This window comes from Humulus lupulus, chromosome 8, assembly GCF_963169125.1.
Source record: "Humulus lupulus chromosome 8, drHumLupu1.1, whole genome shotgun sequence".
Taxonomy (NCBI): domain Eukaryota; kingdom Viridiplantae; phylum Streptophyta; class Magnoliopsida; order Rosales; family Cannabaceae; genus Humulus; species Humulus lupulus.
Genome location: NC_084800.1, coordinates 17758077 through 17781146, shown reverse-complemented (window position 1 = coordinate 17781146; position 23070 = coordinate 17758077). Strand labels below are relative to the sequence as shown.

At 31.7% G+C, this 23070-nt stretch overlaps 2 protein-coding genes and 1 long non-coding RNA gene across 4 annotated transcripts; 1 reads left to right on the top strand and 2 right to left on the bottom strand.

Annotated features, from left to right (window-relative positions):
• The first annotated feature begins 1488 nt into the window (after positions 1-1488).
• On the top strand, positions 1489-6600 carry LOC133794874 (uncharacterized). The gene is made up of 2 exons (XR_009875331.1): positions 1489-1618; positions 5687-6600. It is a non-coding gene; the product is annotated as an uncharacterized LOC133794874 (long non-coding RNA).
• On the bottom strand, positions 4243-9382 carry LOC133794873 (lysine-specific demethylase JMJ26). 2 transcript variants are annotated; one of them, XM_062232305.1, is made up of 13 exons: positions 9228-9382; positions 7956-8484; positions 7731-7843; positions 7533-7632; positions 7310-7442; positions 7169-7232; positions 6395-7094; positions 5870-6199; positions 5288-5584; positions 5131-5203; positions 4955-5040; positions 4729-4848; positions 4243-4637 (listed from the first exon to the last, which is right to left on the bottom strand). In XM_062232305.1, the coding sequence occupies exons 2-13, from the start codon at positions 8445-8447 to the stop codon at positions 4551-4553; spliced, it is 2595 nt and encodes an 864-aa protein (XP_062088289.1). In that variant the 5' UTR covers positions 8448-8484; positions 9228-9382; the 3' UTR covers positions 4243-4550. The 2 variants fall into 2 exon arrangements, with proteins under 2 accessions (XP_062088289.1, XP_062088290.1); XM_062232306.1 differs by lacking the exon at positions 9228-9382 and adding an exon at positions 8658-9180.
• A 3889-nt stretch (positions 9383-13271) lies between these two features.
• On the bottom strand, positions 13272-19318 carry LOC133794872 (calcium permeable stress-gated cation channel 1-like). The gene is made up of 12 exons (XM_062232304.1): positions 18846-19318; positions 18422-18741; positions 17609-17767; positions 17166-17301; positions 16704-16805; positions 16159-16278; positions 15990-16070; positions 15361-15701; positions 15039-15284; positions 14545-14869; positions 14022-14255; positions 13272-13910 (listed from the first exon to the last, which is right to left on the bottom strand). The coding sequence occupies exons 2-12, from the start codon at positions 18733-18735 to the stop codon at positions 13647-13649; spliced, it is 2322 nt and encodes a 773-aa protein (XP_062088288.1). The 5' UTR covers positions 18736-18741; positions 18846-19318; the 3' UTR covers positions 13272-13646.
• Between the last annotated feature and the right edge of the window lie 3752 nt (positions 19319-23070).

Below are 23070 nucleotides of genomic sequence, written 5' to 3'. Positions count from 1 at the left end.
AAATTAATTTCGAAATCGAAATTTAATTACATAATTAATTAATTATAATTTTTGAAATTATAATGAATTAAATATTTATTTTAAAAAATATTGGATTTAATTAATTAGTAAAATTAATTAAAATATATTTATTTGAGTGGGAGATAATAATCTGATAAGTTCAAATTGTATTTGAATTTAAAATATTAATATTTATTAAAATAATTAATTATATTTGATAATTAGTTAAAAAGATATTTAATTTAAATTTGAATTAGTTATCATGCTTATCTAACAAAGCAGTTTGAATAAATAATTAAATAAAAATAGAAAAATCAAATATCCCTGTAAATTGGGGTGGTACACGTGCACACATAGTTCATGTATTTTTATTTAATTAATTTTTGGATATTTTCAATAATAAAATAATTAATTAATTAAAAAGTAAATTGTAAATTAGTTATAGATTTATTTTATAAATTTAAATATTTTCTTTTAAGTATGACTAATCAGAAATATACAGATAACTAACATATGTCATACAACTACTAAGTCTATTCACTATGTGAAAAATAGAAAGATATTTTTCTCTCCTGAAAAATAAAGAACCAATTTTGAGGATTATTCTCTTGATCTCATGTGTTGAGTATATAATCACAAATAAATTATCATTCATTATCTAAGTGCCCACACCTTGAAGTATAGAGAACGCTGTAAAAGATCTTGGTGTGATTATGAAAAGATAGCAAAGAAACTTGATAGGCTCCCAAAAGTATGATTTCTATTCTTAACTTGCTTATGATTAACTTGATAGACTTCTCAAGAGATAGTTTAAATATGTTTCAAATGCTCAAAAAAAATATATATATAAATTTTCGTAAAAACTGGAGTAAATTTACCCAATCTATTAGAAATGGTCTTAAAAGAAGTAATATTTGTAATATTATGATATTTATACTGTGTGGTAGCACGTTCTCTCCAGGTTCTGCACAAGTGATAGCTTAAAGATAAAGGAAATTGATAAGGCATTTTTTTTTAAATAAAAAAATCATCGATGTAGTGTACTAATGGAATCGATTGAGAACGAAAAGTATAGCTATATTAATTAGAATTTTATGAACTTATTTTTAAAACTTTAAATGGCTGGTTGTGTTTTTAAATAAATAAAATGAAAAAACAGGAAGAAGTAGTGATGAAATATTCTTTTGAATTTTTATTAAAAAATTATGTTGTGCTCCTAAGTTTAGATATTTAACATTTTATAATATTTTGGATTTGGGTATAACTAAATCATCCCAAGATATTTATTTATTTTGAAAAGATCCCAAGATATTTACTTGAATCACAATAATTCTATAACAAAATTGAATTGACAGATTCTACCCTTAAATTAGAAGGTGACAGTGCAGTGATAATGTAAAGGTGAGAGACAATTTGGTCATTTCACATGTACAAAGAAACCCTAATGTTGACTATAAATTGTCTTCTAATCTCAAAACCTAGAACCCTTGAGAAGAAGTAGAAACACATCAAGAGAGAGAGAGAGATTGGTCCTGCCTCACATTTCACTCAGGAAGTTGAGAATAGGCCACTGAGATCATTCCAATTCCAGTCGGATCTGAAGAAATTGAAATTCCAGGTAAGATAAATAAGATCTCTCTTTTTCATTTCTTTCTTTCATTCACAATGAGGAATGAATCTCAAAATCTCAATTTGCCAAAAAAAGAAATAATAAACTTCAAAAAAATTCAATTCAGTTCAAAGCTTTACAATGAATTAAAAAAAATGTTATTTAGAAAACAAAACCTCAAATTAGTTTTCTCTAATTAACTAAAATCATAATAATTCTAAATTCAATCTTTCATATTATATCAAATTGTTGGGCACTCTAGGGCACCTTTAGCATTAATCTAGGAAACAAAATTTGAGGAAGTCTTTTCACTTTTTCTATTTTCTTGGAGTACTTTTTCTTTTTTTATGTGTGTTCTTGATTTTCTAGGATTTAAAATCATTTGGAGGTACTTGGTAATAAATGGAATTTTTTTTTTTTTTAGAAGCTAAAGATTTTTTTGGTAAGATTGTTTGGTATTAAGAGTGAAATCTGAAGGAATAAAAAAAAAAAATTATTAAAATTATTTATTTATTTATTTAATATAAATATTGAATTTTTAAGTTTTGGAGACCCTCCATCTACCTCCCTCTCTACTCCACCAAAACAAAGGATTCAATCTAGGGATGTAAATGGCTCCCTTGTTCCTGTCAAGTCGCAGGGTTGGGACTCATCGGTTAACCGTTTAATAAAAATGTTTAATTTTTTTTTTTAAATTGATAAAATATATTAAAATAATTAATACTTTTTAATATAAAACAATTAAAAAACAATAAATGTATATTTATATAAATTATTATATTATATATTTTTAATAATCTTTATATTAAAAATATAACGGGGTCACGGGGTCATGTTCTCCGCCCCCACCCCATTAGGGGCGGGTCACTACAGGGACCTTACCGGGATAAATTGACATCCCTATTTCCACTACTTTCCCTCCAACCCTTCTCCATCCACTCACCTCTCCCCTTTACCAAACATAGTGTAAGATTATATATTTAAGTTAGAATAATTTTTATAATTCCTAATTTACTCCTAACACTATTTCATTTGATATGGTGTATTGGAGGAGAGTAATGATATGTGCATACACAAATACTAGAGATACTTATATTTATTTATGGAAATTTACTTATTTGGTATCTTATAAGTATCATTTTGGTACTCTCTGTTTTCAATAATGCTCATATGGTACTCTGTATTTTAAAATTATACATATTTGATACCCTAGACTCAGATTTGATAGATAAAATTTTGTAATATGATTAAACTGTACCAAATATGTACGAAATTTTAAAATACAAGATACTACAAGATACTTTCTAAAAACTTAGAGTACTAAATAAGTAAATTTTCATAAATAAATATAATTGATTGACAAAAATAATATCCTTGAACAAATTTAAAAAATGAGATTTGAATTTTCCTTTTTTTTTTTTTAAAAGTGAGTTTTGAATTTTTCAAAGATTGAGAATTTCATTTGGTTAGTTTAGTCGTATATTTTATTTATATCTAATTTTGCTTCAGATCTATGTTTACTTTTTGAATATCTATTTTCTAGTATGCATATTTGCTTTTGTGTATTTGGTTAGTATTATTTTGTCGGTATACCCGTTTGGCCAGTGCTACAGGCTTGAAAGAATACTTATGAAATGCCACATCTAGATAGAGGCTCATTTACTCCGAACTTTTCACAATAAAAGGCATTGTAATGTTGGGGACTTTAGTGAGACAAACCATATTTTAGTAGGTAAATTAGAATAGTTTGTGTTTGATTTCTTAACTAAAAAAATATTTTTTGACTTTTTTTTAGAAAATAATTTTTAAAATTAAAGTTATAAAAATTAGAAAATTTTGTATTTTTTTTCTCGCATTACTTATTATTATCTAATATTATTTATTGTCATATCATTTTCTTTCTCATTAATCCATTTATTTTCTTTCTCCTTATTTTCTCTCTCATCACTTTCTTTCTCTTACTTTCTATATTTTTATTTTTTCTTGCATCACTTATTATCTCATTCATTATTTACTATATCCTCACTTTCTCTCTCATCATTTTATATATTCTCATTCTCTCTCATCACTTTTTCTCTACTCACTTCCTTTCTCATCACCTTCTCTCTACTCACTTTCTTTCTCATCACCTTCTCTTTCATTTTTTCTTGGATCAATTTTTCTTTCTCAATTTCTATTTCTTCAAATTTTCTCTCATTTCTCACTCATTATTTTTCATCATTTTTTCTTTTAAAAGATTTTTTTCAATGTAAATATATTTGTTAATTTTTATTTAAGATTTAAAAAAAATAAAACTAAAAATATTGTTTTTAAAAAATATTAACCAAACTTCTTATTTTTTAAAAACTACAAAAATTATTTTATATTCTCATTTTTGTGAACACAAAGAAAACAATGTCAAACAGACCCATGTCTATTCCATTGGAATGTTTTGTTTATTTTAATAATATATTTATTTTGTGTAGTTGGTTTATCTACTTGTATACTATTTTTGTCTCTAATATATCTATGTTTCTCTATGTGTGTCTTTATGTAATAATAGAGTCGATTGTGAATTTGCTCAAAAAAAAAAAAAGTTGATTGTGAATACGTCATAAATTTGATAATATAATAAACTAATTGATTTGCCAAACTAGAAGAAAAAAAAAGTCATTTGGATCTAACTTTTAAAAGGATAGTAAAAAGTAGGTGACAGTAATCTTCCTAGTACCCTCATTTAGGGCATTTGCTTTACTTCTAAACATTTCAAAGAAGTAAATTTAATTTCTTATCTATAATTTAACAAACAAAAGAATGGAGTACTTTGTTTTTGCCGAATGCTTATTTCATTATACTAATACTCTAACACTTTCCATGCTTTACATAATGCATCCATGGCAAACTATGTATGCCTTTATCCTAGGAGGGTTAGTCTCAGACGAAATTTCTATCATTAACTGCCCTAAGAATTATTGACATTATAAACTGCATCCAAGTCTTCCAATTCTTTGACAGCTTGATCAACAGCATAAAGCACCATTTTCTTTATCTGTTCCAATGGGGAAAAAAAGATGTGGGATACGAAATGAAGCAAAATTGGGTAGCAAATGATGGAAGAAACCAAATCACAAGAATTTTACCTCTAATTTGTCTTCTCTGGCTCTATGACTTTTGGGAAGTTGTCTAAACTCCTCAGTCAATCGCAGGCATTCACCAACATTTTCCGGAGAAACAAAGTCTGCAGCGACCTTGGTACATGACTGCAAGGCAAGTAAGGTTTGGATGGTAAATAGTAAATACTAAGACAAGCTCAAGCTCCTGAAAAATACTAACTACACGGGGATAAAGAGAACAAGATAAAAGGACCTTAAGATTCCTAACTTGGTGAGGACAGCCAGCAGGAATAAATACAGCCTCTCCAACTTGTTGCTCAAATGTCCATGGTTCAATGCCTATAATCGTGAAAATAATATATTTTTCTTAAACAAACTACTTGTATTGGGAAAGGGGGAAAAACATAATTATCAACAAAGGGTACTTACCATATTCCTCCTTCAGTGTCCTCTTGTGCTCCGACGATAGATAAAAGGATTGGTCATGAATCGGATGATCGACCTAATCAGGACAACAAGCAAAAGTGTCAGAGTATATCTTCATTCCCTGCATTTGAATTAGGCAAACAAAAGTTTTATAAGTTACCCGTTTAACAGGACAACCATAGGTATGCCTGAAATGCTTCGAGTGCTTCCTTAAAAATGCCTCTAACTTTGGGACATCCTCTCGCCGGAAGATGTCCCACAATGCGCCACCATCAGTTTTAGAGGAATGTTTAACTTCGTTTAGTATCATTTCCTGTGTTTGTTCTTCAATATGATTCATGCTAGATTTTATCCCCTCTTTAACATCTTGCTGCATGTGTAATCTTTTCAACCTTGAAATTGACAGGCGCTGCTGTGTTGTTAAATCCACCTCTGCTGTGTGTGTCAAAATGTTTACCTACGTCAATTAATATCAAAAGAACAAGTTACAATTGCATCCCATACAATTAATGATAAATAAATAAATAAAAAGTCATATTATTTGGGCATTTTTGGCCAGGCAATGGAATGCTATGCAAGTGATAGAGAAGGGAAGAGAGATAACAAAACAAAAAGATTCCAAAGCATGCCAATTATAAAGTAGCAGATGTAAAATTTGTCTGTGGGTGACAATTACTATAGGTATAGGAGTTAACAAGAGAGAATCCCAAGTCCAATTGTCAGCAAGATAATTACAACATACCGCATCTGACATATCGCAATGAAGCTTAGTTACAGAGTCACCCCTTCCGAGTTCTTCTTCAATGCCGTAAGCAATGTATGTTTTTGGACCCAAGTCTGGTTTTAAGACACCTGTAGGCAACTTCACAGCAAGGTTGAGGATACCAGCCCTTGGATCTGTGTACTCTTTAAAAGGCAGAGCACTAATAAATTCTTCCCCATGGCGTGGCAAAAGATTTTCAAATTTATCTGACGGAGGCCAGTCCTTTAATTTAAGCATTTCTGGCCATAAGTTATAATAAGTTCTTCCTTCAGTATAGCCTTCAAAAAACTGACGAGTATTAATTTCCACCTGAAAAGTTTACACAGAAAAACATAAAAGGGTTAATTAGAATTTTAAAATAATAATAAATAAAAAACTCCACAGAATAACAAACAATAGAGACCTTTGTAGTTGTAGCAAAAAGTTCAAGTAATGCATAAACAACTTGAACTTAATTTTTTTCTAAAAATGTAAAACAATGTCAAAAGGACAACAGAACCAAACCTCGCAACCAGTCAAGCAGTCAATGGCCTTTACGTCCAAATAATTTGTTCCAGCCTCTGCTCCTGGATTTTCACTTAGCGCACGCCACATAACCATTGGCTCCCAGCTCAAGCCACTAGCTTGTTCAAGAACATTTCGAACAATAACCGGTTTGCCATTAGCCCAGTGCTTCTGGAAGTGGAAAAGCCCTTCCTTTAGGACATCATTTGAGTCTGGACAGTACAAGTAGTTGTCATCTGAATCTTCTCTAGAAGCTGATTTTCTCATTGATTTGTTCCTCTCGTTGGTGTACTCGTAATTATAAGTTATCATTTCATTTGTACCAACCCCAAGAAGTTCTCTTGCTTTCACAACTAAATTAGAGATCCACCCAATCGGAAGGATACGTTTGAGCTCTAATCTACATTTATAGCACCCTCCCATGTATTTTGGAGCACACCTGATACTCCCGTCAAGATCTGCACTCCATCCATCCAAGGGTTCCATACCATTCTCTGATGTTGTTTCTAAATGACATAATTCAGGTAAAGGATCCCCTCCGTGAATGTACTCATAACCCTTAAACTCATATTGAAATTTGACTGCAGTTCGGTCTGAAATGCACCCCTTGCGGATATCACGACAACAACTGAGACAGATTTCAAAAGAGCACTCCTGGCAGCTTCGATGAAGATCAATTATTGATGTTGCACAATGATCGCTGCTCCAGACATAAAGAAGAAGCATTAAGACCACTCATGTCACAATTCCATCAAATAAAGAAGGGATGCTTACCAATACACGCGTTCATCATTATAGCATAGGGTCTGTGCTACTACAATTGCAGAAGATGAAGTCCCTGAAGAAGAAAATCAGTTATTTGTTATCCATGTTTAAAACTGAGATGTAAAAATCTAACCAAAGTTTGAAAAATACCTTGAATTCTAGCTTCAATCTCTATCTCCTCAGTTTGTTCTTCACAAATTTGTTTCATATATGGGAGCAGTAAGCACAGTACATACTTCAGGTGCCAAACCTTTTCACAATTATCCATCTTTGTCTCCAATGTCTGGAGTTAAACAAGAGAATAGAATAACCAATTATAAAGAGTACTTCTGAGGATACCTGGTACTCACAACATAAATCTACAAAAACAAACCTTAAAAATCCCAGTAGAATGCAAGCAGGCATTGCAGTTACAGATTTTGCGGCAGAATGGGCAAAGCGACTCAATGTCCTTTACTTTCAGGTTAGGGTACCTAAGCAGAAAACAGAAAACACAATGTACCATGACTAGTTACAAAACATTCAAGAAAACTTTTTAAAAGAAAATGTGGGATCGTTGTCAAAAAGATACCATTGTTCTGCACATTGGTAACAATATGATTTTTGTGTACATGTGGCGCAAGAGACAACAGAACTCTTCTTCTCCATACACTGATGACACCTCGAAACAACCACTTCATCAATCTGTTTATAACACCACCAGAACGATAAGGAAACCTTTTCTCTCCTCTGTTAAGAGAAAGATGTTAAATAAACAAAATCTAATCCACAACAGGCGCACATATTTAGATGTTACCTTTGTGCTGTTATTAGAAGATGGGGTAAGAGAAGCTGGAGGAGGGCAAAATGTAGCATTAATCGATTCGTTATTGTCATCAGCAGCGTCTTTTGAACTTGCTTCAGTCACTTTGAAATCAGAGTTTCTGATTTTTCTTCTACTCCGGTCTTTTAACTTGAACAAATACAACATCTCCCCTTCTTCATCTTCATCCATTATGAAATCATCCTCCAAATCTCTTTCCATTGAGGCTCTACGCCTCTTTTTCAAAATTGTTTTAGCACTCGAACATTTAACATCTCGATTGACCTGTTCTTTATTGGATAAGGGTCTTGCAGTAGCCATCGGTGAATAGTCATTGCCCCTCCTGCCACCTCTTGATTTACTTTGACCTTGAATAATGTCTGGGCATGTTCTCACCCGTGCAACCATGGAAACACTTGAAACTCCCTCCACGTCTTTATTAGAAAACTGCCTAAGCCGTTTTCCATCTGAAACCAAGACTTCCATCCCACAGGAGCAAGATTCTGTACGCAATTACCACAACCTATTCCAATAAAGAATCAAGCAAAACGGTTCAGTACTTTTAAGAAATAAAATCAAACAATAGCACGCTCCAAAGCAAACACATGAATACAACTTCTTCCTCATATATGCCTTTATGAAGAATTACAACAAAAATTCATACCATCGGAATATAAATTTGTATTCAGTACTTACAACAAGCGAATTTAACAATAACACAATCATGCCTAAAGTCAATCTGTGAAATCCAATTCTTCTTCATACAAGCATTTAGGAAAACCCAAAACGCCAAAGAACCAAGTAGAGCCCAAATCATATAATCGAACCCATAATGCCGAATTGAAGATTATCCAAACAATTATAATACCCCGAATATAATAGGTTTAGATGTGAGTTTTTAAAATTCAGCTTCGAATAGCTGAGGAATAGGAATATAATTTGCATTAAGGAATAAGGACTAAGCAAATTGTAAATAAGGAAATTGGAGAACGAAACTGAAAAGGATAATTAGACATTGAGAATCGTCAATGGTGGTGTGGTCTTTAATTATTATGGCATTTATCATGTAGGGATGAACAATGATTATTATGATCAATTGTATCAAGTAGAATTGAATTGAAACGAAACAGTGAACTATGCGAAAGAGATTGCGTACTAAACCCAAATCAAATATCAAGATTCATTTATTTAAAAAAAAAAGAGAGAGATGAAAAAAAAGAGTGATTTCTGGGTTCCCAATTTCTTCTCCATGTTTGTAGATTCAACCTGAAAGAAAGCTCCGGTTGTGCAGTGCTGCTCCTTTGGGTCTTCGTCTTTGTTTCTATTTTCTGGGTCAACTTTCAATATTTATAAATTTATAAATATTGTTTTGGGACTTGGGAGAGAGAGATTTTTGATAGTCATGTGATAGAGGAGGTGAGTTTACTTATAGTAGGAGAGAAAGGATTTAAAAAAAAATCAAAAATCAAAAATCAAAATAGAAAGAAATTCTTTTTAAGGAAAAAAGATATAACTACGCACGTGTAAGGTGCCGTTTTTGTTTTTTTAAAGTTCAAAAGAAGAAATAAAGTGAAAAAAATAGCATAAATATAGGATTATAATATTTATCAAATCAAGATTTATTTTTTATAAAAAAATGTTGATATTTTAAAATATAACAAAACAAAGCCTTTTTGGAAAGATTAATTATTGTGACATATTCAAATTATACTTGAGGTATAATTTATATTTAATTTTAATTATATAATTAAAATTAAAAGTGATGTGGTCTCTATTTAAAAATATAATATATGCAATTTAAGTATGTATCTAGTACTATTATTTTGAAAAAGATTCTTTATCTAAAATTAAAATAAAATTAACACATGCTTTTATGTTGTACAATTTTTAATTTAAAATCAACGATTTAAAAAAATATTAATATATATTTTTAAATTATAATTATACTTGGTAACTGATATCTCCTATCGAAAAGATATTTTACATAATACAAACATAAGTATGATTATAAGGGATGATTAATCTTTCAAAAAAGTAACTATATAGATTTTTTTTTTTTAAATTAATTTTTTTAACTTTAATTTTGTGTTGGTAGATTTTGATTATGTGTGGATCACAATCTTCAAATCAAATGACATATAATAGAATCGAAAATTTAATATAAATATTTTGATTTTCACATTCTTAAACTAATTCTTAAATTAGTAAAAGATTAAAACAATTCTTTAGATAAGCACCTCATATAAAAAAAAAAAAATTGTACGAGGGTGATTGAATTGTTTTATTCACAAAATTAAAATATAATTATTTACTCTTATAAGATCTAAATATTCAATGACTAAAAACAAATTTTAAATCGAGAAAACTGGTATGTCAATAACTGGTAACTACTATTATGCTACCACGCAATAAATGTTACCGGACCTTTGTCGAAAAAATAGATTTTAAGTTTATTTTTTGGTTTCCAATTCCAATTGAAGGGTATTTCTATTTCATGTCTAAAAATATTACAAAAATATATTTTTAAAGTTTAACATTTTAATTATACTCTTAATTAATAATTTAATTTTCTTCATATTCTTTCTGAACGGAATTTCTCTTCTTAGATTTTCTTTTTCTTTTAACCGTTTTGAACCCCAACCCAACACACACACCCTCTTGCCAGTGCAACTTGAGCTAGCTTCAAGTTTTTTCTTCTTAGTTTTGTAATGGAATTTATACCTTTAGACAATAATAATAATAATAATGAGATTTATACCCATAAATATATAATTACACCCTAAACTAAATATACATTTTCTCATTCGATAAATAGAAAATAATATTTAATTATAACTATACCTCATTTATTTTAAATTTTATAATTTTGAAATTTTTTACTATAAAATAAATAGGTTATATAACTTTGGACCATATATTTTGTCTCGTTAACTGTTTGGGCCTTACGTTTTAACAAATTATTTTTTGGATCACATATTTTGTAAAATAGTTCAAATAGATCCCTAAATTCAATTTTTTACTCAATTTTGATGAATAAAAAATTGAATATAATAACATAGTTGTCAGACAAAATAATTGTGTTTTTGTTCTAAATTGTTAGTTTGGTAAATTATTTGTGATTTTAATTCAAAAAAAAATGATCAAAATCGGGTTTATGAGTCTATTTGAATAATTTTACAAAACACAGGGTCTAAAAAATAATTTATCAAAACACAATATCCAAATAGTTAATGAGACAAAACACATGATCCAAAATAGTATGACCCCTAAAATAAATGATTAAGGCTTAATTTAAATAAAAAAAGAATTTTTAATTCTATTATAAACAAGTATTATTATGAAGTTAACCCAACACAATGTACACACTAACTTTAAAATTATATAAATATAATAAAAGATTTAAAATAGTACTCATTTTACTTTAATATAAATATATAATAACTATTCTTTATAAAAAAATATAGAAAAATTTACATGTATCATTATATTTTACATTTTATTTACAAAAATACCATGCCTCATTTAATTTATACAAATACTATTTTCTGTTTACGGATTTTTTAGGCTTGGGCTGTTTTTTTCTTCATGTTTATTGATTTCTCTATTTTTTTTTACAAACTTTTAGTTTCATTTTATATTTTGTTAACACAAAAGTAAATAAATTTTAAACTTAAACAAAATTTAATATACCAAAAAGTGTATTCTTGTTTTACATTTAAAAGTTACCATATCACATTCTAAACAACTTTAAAGTTATTTTATAAACATTTTAAGTAAATTTTTAAAAATATTCTTAGAATATTGTTTAGTAACTTTTAAATAGAACATAAAAAAACTCTTTTTGGTAACTCACTAAGTTCGTTGGTTGCGTTAAATTTATATCATATGAAAAAATTTAGTCATATATCAAAAGGTAACCAATTGGTATCTTAAATGATTTTAAAAACAACGAAAAATGTAGCTTTTAAAAGTAATCATACATTATACTAAATAATATTATTTTCTAATAAGTTATTTATGGTAATTTAGAATTATAAGAGTAATTTTTTATACTATATTATAACTAATTAGTTTCTAAATTAGACTTGAAGGTTTACTAAAATAATCTATTAAAAGTTTTCATTTAAATGTTACTGTGTAGTATATTAAATTAATTTTTATTAATAAGTTATATGGTAACTTGTTATACTATATGACAACTCATTAGTTTATGAAATAAGCTTGAAGGTTACTAAAATATATGTTAAAAGATAAGATAATGTAATCTAACATAAAAATAACTAATTAGTATATTAAAATATCTATAAATAAGTTTTGGATGTGTCCAAAAGGTATGTGAAATAATATGATCTAAAAATAAAAAAAATTATAAAAAAAGTGACCAATCGGTATCTTATCGATACCGTAAGCAATCAAAATGCAACTTTTTACAACTCAGACAAAACAAAAAATATCAAGAAGCGGGATTTCTCAATTTTTTCTTCTTCAAAATTCGGTGTACTATGCTGATGTGGCACGATATATGTGTAAATAAATTGTTTTAAGGTATTTTTGGAATAAATTTGTATTTTTAAGGTATTTGTGTAAAATTTCCAAATATATATAATTAATCCCTCTAGTTTTGGAAGGATTTAAAAATGAGTCATGGAGGAAGACCAACTCTCCAAATCATTAAAATTCAAATTGCTATATTTTTGGAAGAATTTATGAAAAAGATAAAATAAAAAATTTTAAATAGCATAATTATGCTTTTAAAAAAATATATATATATTTAGTAAAGATGTACAATTTTAAACTGATTTACAATATACAACCTATTAGAATGGTATTCGAATTTATCACATAAGAAACTTTTATACTCAATATGAATCTATAAAATAATTATATTAGCTCAAAATAAAGTATAAAAACACTAATTTTCAAAAACCAAAAAAAAAACCTTACAAATGTATCATAATAATATAATTATTATTTCTAACTTTTGTGCATTCTTATGAACTCATTTCTATAGTTATACATTTCTATATTCTTTGTTATTAAATGATATTGATATTCAATTAATATATGAGAATTATTATAAATAAGCAGAGGTTGAACTAGAAAGAAAGTAATTATTGAGACATCTCTTCAAATTATCAAGGCATTTCATAAGAATTTCAACCCATATTTTGTTGAAAGTAATGATTTAGTCGGGGTGGGAATTTCTTAAGAATTATTGAAAGAAGAAAAAAGTATATTCTGCTAGTTCTCTGTTAAAACGCACGACAGCTTAACCTTACAACACATATTTGACGTATCATACTATTCCAGTAAGAGCAAGAGAATTTGCACTAAAGAGTCGAGCAATGAAAAGAACTGTGCAGTTTGGATTCACATAGATACACAAATAAATCGGAACGGAAAAAAAAACTGAAAACTGAAACTAAAATTTTAAGAAAAAAGAAAGAATGAAAATGAAAACTACAACTTGAGTCTCTAATTAATCAACACCGATATGGCTAGTTCCCTCGCCCAATTGGCTGCCACAAAATCATGAAACCTGCTTCTTCGACCGTGACTTTCTATACCTCTATACATTATACAATATCATGGACATCTTATATAACTTGATATTTTACAGTGCCATAGCTCCTCCATTGCTAAAGGTCAAATGTACAGCTAAGTGAGTCCTTTCCCATAAACTTGCTATGGTTGATCTTCAAAACCACCGGGCAGAGTAGGCGAGGAATTGCTACTGATTTTGCTGGGCAATGGTGTATTCCTTCGTGACTGTCGCTTCGTTGGTACTATGGTACTCTCGGTTTCCCATTTCTCAGACACCACATCATCTTCCTCATCGTCATCCTCGCTAGCTTTGAAAACTGGATGAACATATGCATTTTGGAGGTAACCTTTCAAGTTCAGGTGTGGTTCTCTTGCGCGTTCAAGTGTGTCTTTCATCATTGCTTCCTGTACCATGGAAACAACAACATAAAATTAGAGAAGAAAAGATTATAGTTTAAGTTACTGGGAAGATATCATTAATTATTGATTCAGTGAACTTGGGGAGTTTCAAACTACCTGTAATGGATATTTAACAAATGCAGATTCATAACGACCTTTGCAAAACCTGTGGAACCATATAGTGAGTATAGGAAGTACGATGATAACTGGGGTTGCCTCAGCAGAGCCTTTTGTGGTCAACAAACCCATTAGAGACACTTGTGAAATAATCAGTGCCATTATAATGCGAAAATGGACATCTGGCCAGAAGGCTGCACCACTCTCATACTCCTGGTTGTAAACGTTAATGATCTGCATATTCAAATTTGTAAACGTTAATGATCTGCATATTCAAATTTAACAAACCATCATAAACATGTAAATTTTGATAAAGCCGATTTAGCCCATATAACCTTCAAGAATGGTGTCCTAGTCTCAGCACAAAATCATACATACCATACCATATGACATGAAGAGAACAAGACAACACTGATTTACAATTGATATAGGAAGTAGGTGTAGTCAAAAACCTCAGAAACCAATCATATGTGGTTATGTTAACAAATAAAGTGTAAAAAAATTATCAAAACGAACAGTTTACCTGGTGACGGAACACAAGATAAGCAAAGCCGAAGAAAACAATTATGAATGGAATCAGAACTGGCGTCACCGAAGCATAGACAAGGCCTAGTATGAAATACAATTGTATTCGAGGTTCTCCAGTGTTGAAACCAAGACTTCCTGCATCCATTGCCTCTTCCCTGTCCTTTTCAGTCTTTACCAAGAAGAAATTCTTCAAGTGATAAAATATCAGTGGCTTCAGCATTAGAATCTCTCCAGCTATACCGGTCCATCCATCCACCATTATATAACTAATGAAGAAAGTTGCTTTTAGTGGGATTGCAAGTCCAATTGTTTCAGGGATCCTGCAAAAATACACAAGTATATAAGAAAAAGGCAGAGGCTTTTTGAGAATAGGTTTTTTTTTGTATCAAATAAAATAAAACCGTAAAAATAAACCATGTTAGTTTCATCCACAATGAAATCACAGCATGACTCGAATATGAAATTAGTCAATCTTCGAGCATGACTTACTGGCTTGGAGATTGCTTGAGAAACATATCTAGCTGGTCAAACGCTGCCCCAGTAAATATGCTTCCAAGAAATACATTCACGACATTGAAGATATAATACTTAGATGCTGCACTCCTTTCAAGAGACGATAAAGATACAAAGCCTTCAAATTTTGCCATGATCATCAATATTGTTGGCAAGAAGATGAGAAATAACTTCAAGACAATCCCAGGTAGAAGTCCTTGGATAACTGACTTGATGAATTCGCTGCACACATATATGAGGGTTTAGTTGCCACGATAAAAATTAAGAAGTCCAAGAACAACATTAAAAAAAAACTCACATTTCAATGATGGGCTTTAGAAATGGTGCTCTTTTCTCAATTCCCTCTATACTTGCAAAAGCCTGTACGGCTAAAATGGGAATCATGAAAAAGAAGGTGAGGAAAAAGAAGGAAACAGCCATAATTAGCCTCCGAATTTTGAGCGACACATATGGGATTGCCAGGTTTTGCCAGTACACATCACGTGGCTCAGGAGCCCATTCAGTTAACCAAACAGTTGGATTTCTAGTTTGCTGAGTTTGGGCACAAACAGCTGCTCCCCATCGATTTTTGAAAGAAACAAATGCTGCTGGCATTATGGATTTAGGATCAGCTGTCACTCTTTCCCTTTCCTCTGCTATCTGATGAATAAATACACATTCATTTCAGTCGAATATACTTGTAATCATTTATAAAAAAATTAATTCATGCCAATCATATATTAAGTTATCAACATTTACCAATTCTGTTGATATATGCCTCGTCAGTGTGTGCATGTTTTGTGTGTATAAAGTGTCACTAGCATTACAGTTTTTGACAGTACCAAACAAATTGAATATGAAACATACATACGAAGAAGAATTTTTTTTTATCAGAAAACATCTTGACCATGAGAAAGATGGTTTTGAACAAGTGAAAGGGATACTTACTTCTTTCTTCACTTTATCAATTTCAGATGTGTAATATTCAATTGCGTCCGCTCTTTTTCCCCAAAGCCCAAGAAAACCAGTCTGATAGTAATACATACGAACAAATTGGGGTTAAAACATAAAACTCAAAAAGCATATGTCTAAATTTTTTTTTTACAAAACTGAGTACCTTAATCGTGGGCTTAATAGAATCATTTCTTGAAAACTTATTGGTGTAGTAGACAAGCCAATTCAACATTTTTTTCTTCTTCTTGACCAATTTCGCAAGTTTGTTTGCATTATATACCACCTGCATATATTTTTCAAAATATGAAGTCAAATATAGAACAAACTAATGAAAATTTGATTAGGAAAAAAAATTTCGCAGATCATCATAACAAGATAACACACTAGTAGACACAACCCATAATACAGCATGGCATGGCTTCATGACTTGAAAGTAAACATCAGTGTGAAAACAACCCTCCTCCCAATGTTATTATCAATGCTAAATATTTTCAGAAAATTACATTGAAAGAACTTATGGAAAAGATAAATTATTTCATGAGTGGAAAATCTTACCAAGGAACTACCAAACCCTAATGTTTTTATTGGAACTTATTGATAGTTTGAATACATATATTTTATGTTTAACAAAATGTCTCGATCAGATAACAATATCACCATTCAAGTTTATAATTCTACATCTAATAAGAACATAGAAGCAGGAGAGACCTGATGAGTCAGATAGTGATCTGGATGATTGACCAGAAAGAAATGCTCCACATTCTCGCTAACAGATTCATCAACATCAGGTGGAATATTTCTAGCAAGCACCTGTGAAGAACCAAAACCCATTATACTTCGGTAAAGAAATATTATATAACAAGTTGCCAAGTCCTATGGCAGAACATTAATAAGGGTAATATTGGTCTGCCTTGATGAAACCTAAAGAACTTCTAGAATTTAAGCATATGCTACCTCCCCCCGCCCCCAATTTAAGTAAAGGTTTCATCACTGGTTGAGCCCTGTGAGTATGTTATGCTTCTTGCTTTAATATAATTAAAAACAGATAATTGCTCACTAGTAAATACGAAAATTCATTCTTTCACTAGAATCCAATTCATTACATGTCAGACAATTTAAACTCATACAACTCATATATATATATATACTAAGAGAAATAGTAGATCTCACAGTGAATTGATCTGGGCGACGCTTTTCTGTTGCAAGAAATTGCAACCGCATGGAGGCAACTATCGCATACTCCTTTAGCAACACATAGCACGTCCAAAAGGTGAAGGCATAAGCCATAACTATATGAGTCCACAATCTGCAAAATCAAGACACACACAATAAAAACTCTAAGGCTTTCAAATTCAAAGAATAAGAACACAAGTGTCTAAGAAATCAAGAAGAGTGGGAACATAGAAATTTGGTAAACAGCGGTGTTATAGTTATTTTAAATCCATTACACAAGGGCATTGGCTGGTGCATTTTCAACCAACCTTCTAACTAGTGTCAAGATAAACTCCACACCTCTTTTCGATTAAAATAATGTCCAGTAGAAAGAACAATTTGGTTGTATTGCAAAAGAAAATATACAATTGGTTTAGTTATCAAGGAAGCAGATTTCAAACCTGGGTGATCCTTCCTTAACGTTTGAAATCGAAAGCTTATCAATGTCACTGGAAGTTGCATTTTTGGTCAGATCGAGTACCTTCAAAGCATCATTTGTCCAATTAACTGGTACCAAGATTACCCATGCAAGCAATGCTATAGGGATAAAGATCTTAAGTCTGCATGAGTAACAAGAGAAAAAGAAATGAGAACAAGGAAACAGTACTATTTTTCCAGGACACTCAACTGTAATAACGTCCTACCAGAAATTAGAGAAAACAAATATCAAATATATAAAGTGTGGAAACAAATCCATCATCTATGGTAGAACAGATGAAAATTACCAACAACACAATCATTGTTCCATTAATTTGATAAGATAGCCTACAATATATGAGATCAAGAATCACCATACTCTTATCGCTAAACCCCGAAACCTTTTATAAAAAAGACTTATCTTTTATGTCTACAAACTTGCTAAAACCTCAAAATGTTCCCCTTCCTCCTCAAAGCTAAGGCAGATGCAACTAGAAATATATGACAAAACCTATAAAATAAAACTAAAACAAACATTCCAACCGTAATCAAATTTAATATGTTTGACAGCTGCAACTATTGCCAGAGAATGTTCAATTATATTATTGTAAACAGAAAGGAGAGTAACTAGGTTTAGTGGTCAACCCTATGATTTGTTCTATGAGATTCGGGATTGGTTCGATTCCTTGGAAAGACCTACCTAGCAATATCCTAGGATTTTTGCACAATACAAGATCATAAAGTGTTTATAAAAGTAGATATAGATGGTTAAAGACAAAACGAAGAGTAAGGATTACCCTATCAAGTAAATCCGTAAGTAAACAGCGGAGTCCAGTCCTGCGTGATCAATAAGCTCAGGTTCCGGCATTTTCAATGCATCAGGCATCCAATTTAAAAATCTCAAATATGATCTGAAGTCCAAATTGACAACCCTCCCAACAAGAGTACCAGAGTGCGATGGGCTACTTCTCAACCCCTTAAGATACCATTTTGGAAAGTAGACTCTGTCATTGAATGGTTGAAGCCTCAATATGGCAAACGCTAGAAGGAATACGAATGCTCCCAGCAGATTGAAACCCGCCGCTACTCCTATATCTCCGAGTGTAGCCATTTATATCTTTCGATAAGAAAAAAAAAATCATACCAAACTCGATCAGAATCAGCTCAATATCACTCTAATCCTAATTAAAAGCCAAAAATAGTAAGAAAGATTGAACAAACCTCGATTAAAAAGTTAAATACTACTCTCGAGTTGTGTTAAGCTAAACCCTTGTAGCCAACCAATCTCATAATCCGGCTCCAAGAAGAAGAAGAAGAAGAAGAGAGTTGGAGAAAAACCAGAAACTATGGATCGGGTAGCCGAAGGAGCAAGTGTTTGGATTACTTGAAAACCCAAATAAAGCAAGAACTATTCTTTTTTCTCCAACTAGTCTTTCTTTTATTTTCTTTTCTTTTCCTTCCTAACTTTCTTGCCAGGAAAATTAGGATGCACGTCACACCAAACACTCCCCCAAACAGAGATTTCTTCTCTTAATAGATAAAACTAACTAAACCATGAATCAAAATGATAAAAATAAAATTAAAAAATCAGTTCATAAATCGGAAGAGACGATTCTGGAAAAGGAGAGAGAGAAAGAGGTGTTTAATCAAGGGCCCGGTCAGGTTAAGAATTCGATGCTCCCATTTGGCACTTAAGCAGTCAGATTTTATTAATTAATTTTTTTAATATTTATAATAAATAAAGAGATTTATATCGAAGTAAACTCGAGTTGCCCACGGTGTCGGCAAGATGGCAACTGGCAAGTATAATACCCCCAACGGCTACTTTTTTCGTTTCTGTCCGTATTGGGAATGTATGTGGTGAAAATTTTGTTCACGTGCTTTTCCAGAACGTAGATTGCACTGCCCAATGGAATATAAAGTTAAGGATATTTAATTTGATTGATGTGATTGGGTTTTGGACTGGTATTGTAATGATAACGCGACGCGTGGATGTAGCGTTGGCTGCGTGTGGTGCGCTTGGTCTTTTCGATTCCGGACAGCTCGGACCAACATGGATTGAATTTGTTCCCATTTTCGGATATTTATTTCTGTTATTTTGTCTAAATTAACGGTTACTGCACGCGCATTAGCTAGCTTGACCATTGAAATGGCCGAATATATCTCTCAAAACGAGTACTATAAATTTTCAATATGCGAAATTATAAAGAGGAAAGTCCGTTAAAAAAATGTCAAAAATTTCAAACTATTCAAATGTATAGGTATATATCCAAATCACGTGGCTGGAGTCTTGGGCTTAATAGGTTGGGGTTTATATAGATTTATATTGGGAAATTTGAATTTTTATGTATTAGGTCGGGGCTAAATAAAAAAAATACATCATATTTTACACATCAACAAAATAAATTATTATTTGTCATTATTCCCAAAATACCTCTCCTATTGCTTGATTCTTTTTCTCTCTCCTTCATTTCTATCTTCTCACTTTACTTTTACCCATGCCAGTTATAACTCATTAATGTGAAAAAATGTTGAGAATCATCATTCATTCTTAACCATAATTTTCATGAAAAACTCGATTCACTCCGATATACTTTGATGTCAATCATTGAAAATGCATGACTTTTCATTCAGATGTCATTTTGAGGTGATTTTTTTTTTAATTTGAGTATTTGTTAGATCTACACATTTGTGATAAGTACATACACATTTGGGAAATTTAAAAATTGAAAACATGCCCAACTTCGAATATATTAGAGTATTGTTTTAAACTTTGGGGTGTTATCAAACTTTAAACTTCCAAAATGTATATTTACACATCTAAAATGTGTAGATCTCTAAAAAATACCAAAACTAATAAAAGTACCTCAAACGAACACTCGAGTGAAAAATTATGTATTTTTAATGAATGACATCGAGTTTCATCGAGGTGTGTCGAATTTCATCGAGGCAAGTCTTTTTTTCATGAAAATCATCATTTTAAGGGCTCATCAAGCTGAGCATTCACTACTACAAAAACACCATTTTATGACACTTTTTTAGGACACTCACCTAGATGCGAGTTCTAAAAACTATGTATGTCCTAAAAGTTTGAGTTTTTTTTAATAAACAGCTTCTGGACTTTTTAGGACACTCATTGCGAGTCCTAAAAACTTATGTGTGTTCTAAAAGTTTGAATTTTAAAAAATTACAAATTCCCTCCAATTTTTTTTACTAAAATTTTATTATGTGTTAAATCACAAAGAAAAATAACACAACAACCAATTCTCTCTCTCTCTGTCTCTCTCTCCTTGCTCTCTTCCCCCATTTCTCTCTCTATCTCTCTCTCTCTCACGAACTCCACAACCCAGCCACGGACAGCGGTGCTCCGGCCACCCCCTGCTGTAATTCCCCGAAATCCCTAATGCGGTTTAATGGCTGGATTAATAGGCCGGGAGGGCCATAACCGTTTAATTATGCCATTAAATGATTATGTGCATGTTTATGTGAATTATATTATAATATGATGATATATGCATGCATGTGGGTCCACATTTGATTATTATGATATTTTAGTAATTTGGCCCGTTGAGGGCATATTGTGATTTGTGAATGAGATTCCATTATTATGGATATGGAGATATATTCAAGCTATTCGGCATGAGACGGCCTTATATTTCAAATTAGCGGTTTTGTCATAACAGGTGTCTTTTATTGGGATATTGAGTTATGAGAAAGTTATTTGATGATAAATTGAGAGTTATTCAGATCAGGAGGAAATTCTGGGAGTTTTGACTATAATACCCCCGAGACCCCGAGCACTAGGTTTTATTTGAGGTTACTTAAGCTTGAAGTAGCTTGTCAGATAGAACCGTACGTTAGAAAACCTCTCGTTCTCTTCCCGTTAGTTCGTTTTACCGTTCGAGGCATTTTCGAAGAAATCTCGAGTTCTAATAGTCGGAATCAAGCAAGGATCGAGGCATAACGATCCTAGGAAAGATTATAAGCTTCTTGACCGAAGGATTTGACAAGAAACAACCTAATCAAAGGTAATCTAAGTTTTGAGTTTTTAGAGTTTCTAAGCTTAGAATTGGAGTTCGTGAATCGTTGAGTTTTTGGTTCGTTTGAGCCTCGGGATTTGATGGTTTTGGATCATTGGAAAGCTTGGGAACTTTGATTTGTTGATTTGGAAGTGTTTAGGTATGTTTTTGGGGTAGTTGGGATGATGGAAAACGAGTTTATGGATGGTTCTGGGTTGGAGGCCGCAGCCCTGTTCTTGGGCGCCGCGGCCCTAGCTCGAAGAAGCTGGTGGAGCGTTTTTCCCTTGCTAGGCGTCGCGGCCCTGGCTGTAGGGCACCGCGGCCCTTGCTCCTGGAGTGTCTGGGGGCCGCGGCTCAAGGTGTTAGGGTCGCAGCCCTTGGGCAGGTTTGAGCCCGTTTGAGTGTTTTGACATCGGGAACTTGGTTTTAGGCCTCGGGATTGTTCCTACTACTCAGATTAGTTGGGATTGATGTCCTGGAGGCTAGATCTTGGTTTGAGAACCTTTGTTAATCATTTTATTGATGGTATCCTATAATTGGTTATGACTAGGTGACCGCTAAAGGACTAAAAGTCAGATCGTTCTCAAGGGTAGTTCTTTTATTCATTCTCGCTCGAATCAGAGGTAAGAAAACTACACCCCATATGTGACATGCATGGTTATTCATGAGGCATGTTGAATGTTTAAATGTGGACATGGATTGATTATTGAATACTTAGCAAATCTTGCTCACTTGTGCATGGTACTGACTAATTAGTCTGATTTGGCAAAGGTGTCTGTAACACCCCAATTTGTTAATAAGGTTTAGGACCTTGATTAGCGTGCCTAGAGGGCAATAAGTGAATTAACATGATAATATATGAATTTAAATGAGTATGTTATTAGAATGCATGTTTAGGTGGTATAAATATGCATGTGGACCCCGTTTGTATGATAGGGGTAAATTGGTAATTTTACCCCGCTGAGAGCATAAATATGATAATTGTATTATATGATTTGTACCACGTGTGAGTGGTGATATGATGGTGATGCACGTGCCGAGACGGTTCTAGGGAGCTAATTAGTTCAAAAGTCACAACGGGATTTTAATACCCGGCATGGGAGGAGCCTAGGGGTATTTTGGGAATTTTGTAAATTTGAGAATTAGTGGTTAATGGTTAATGGTAATTGAGTAACTTGAGTAACCATTGGTAGTTATTAAGAGTAACAAGTTTAGATGGGAAAATGGTAGAATTGTAAGAAAGGTGAAATGACAAAAATGCCCTTGAGGTTTAGTTAGGAAAGAATTTTTATAGAGGGGTAGAGTGGTCATTTGACAAGGGTTAGATAAACTTCAGCTGAAGGAAAGGGTGAATTACGTATTATACTTGGTCATAGATGGTTTATGCTGGAATTTGGAAGTGAAAGCTAGAAGAAAAAGAAGAAAGC

Bases quoted from the DNA above. Each gene is read 5' to 3' on its own strand.
- LOC133794873 (XM_062232305.1), bottom strand. From the start codon at position 8,447: ATGGAAGTCTTGGTTTCAGATGGAAAACGGCTTAGGCAGTTTTCTAAT. The intron at 7,844-7,955 runs GTAACATCTAAA...TGTTATAAACAG, and splicing joins CTTCTAATAACAGCACAAAG to ATTGATGAAGTGGTTGTTTC. The intron at 4,849-4,954 runs GTCCTTTTATCT...CTTGCCTTGCAG, and splicing joins ACCAAGTTAGGAATCTTAAG to TCATGTACCAAGGTCGCTGC.
- LOC133794872 (XM_062232304.1), bottom strand. From the start codon at position 18,735: ATGGCTACACTCGGAGATATAGGAGTAGCGGCGGGTTTCAATCTGCTG. The intron at 17,768-18,421 runs GTAATCCTTACT...TTACTCATGCAG, and splicing joins TTACGGATTTACTTGATAGG to ACTTAAGATCTTTATCCCTA. The intron at 13,911-14,021 runs GTAGTTTGAAAC...TCCATGGTACAG, and splicing joins TTGTTAAATATCCATTACAG to GAAGCAATGATGAAAGACAC.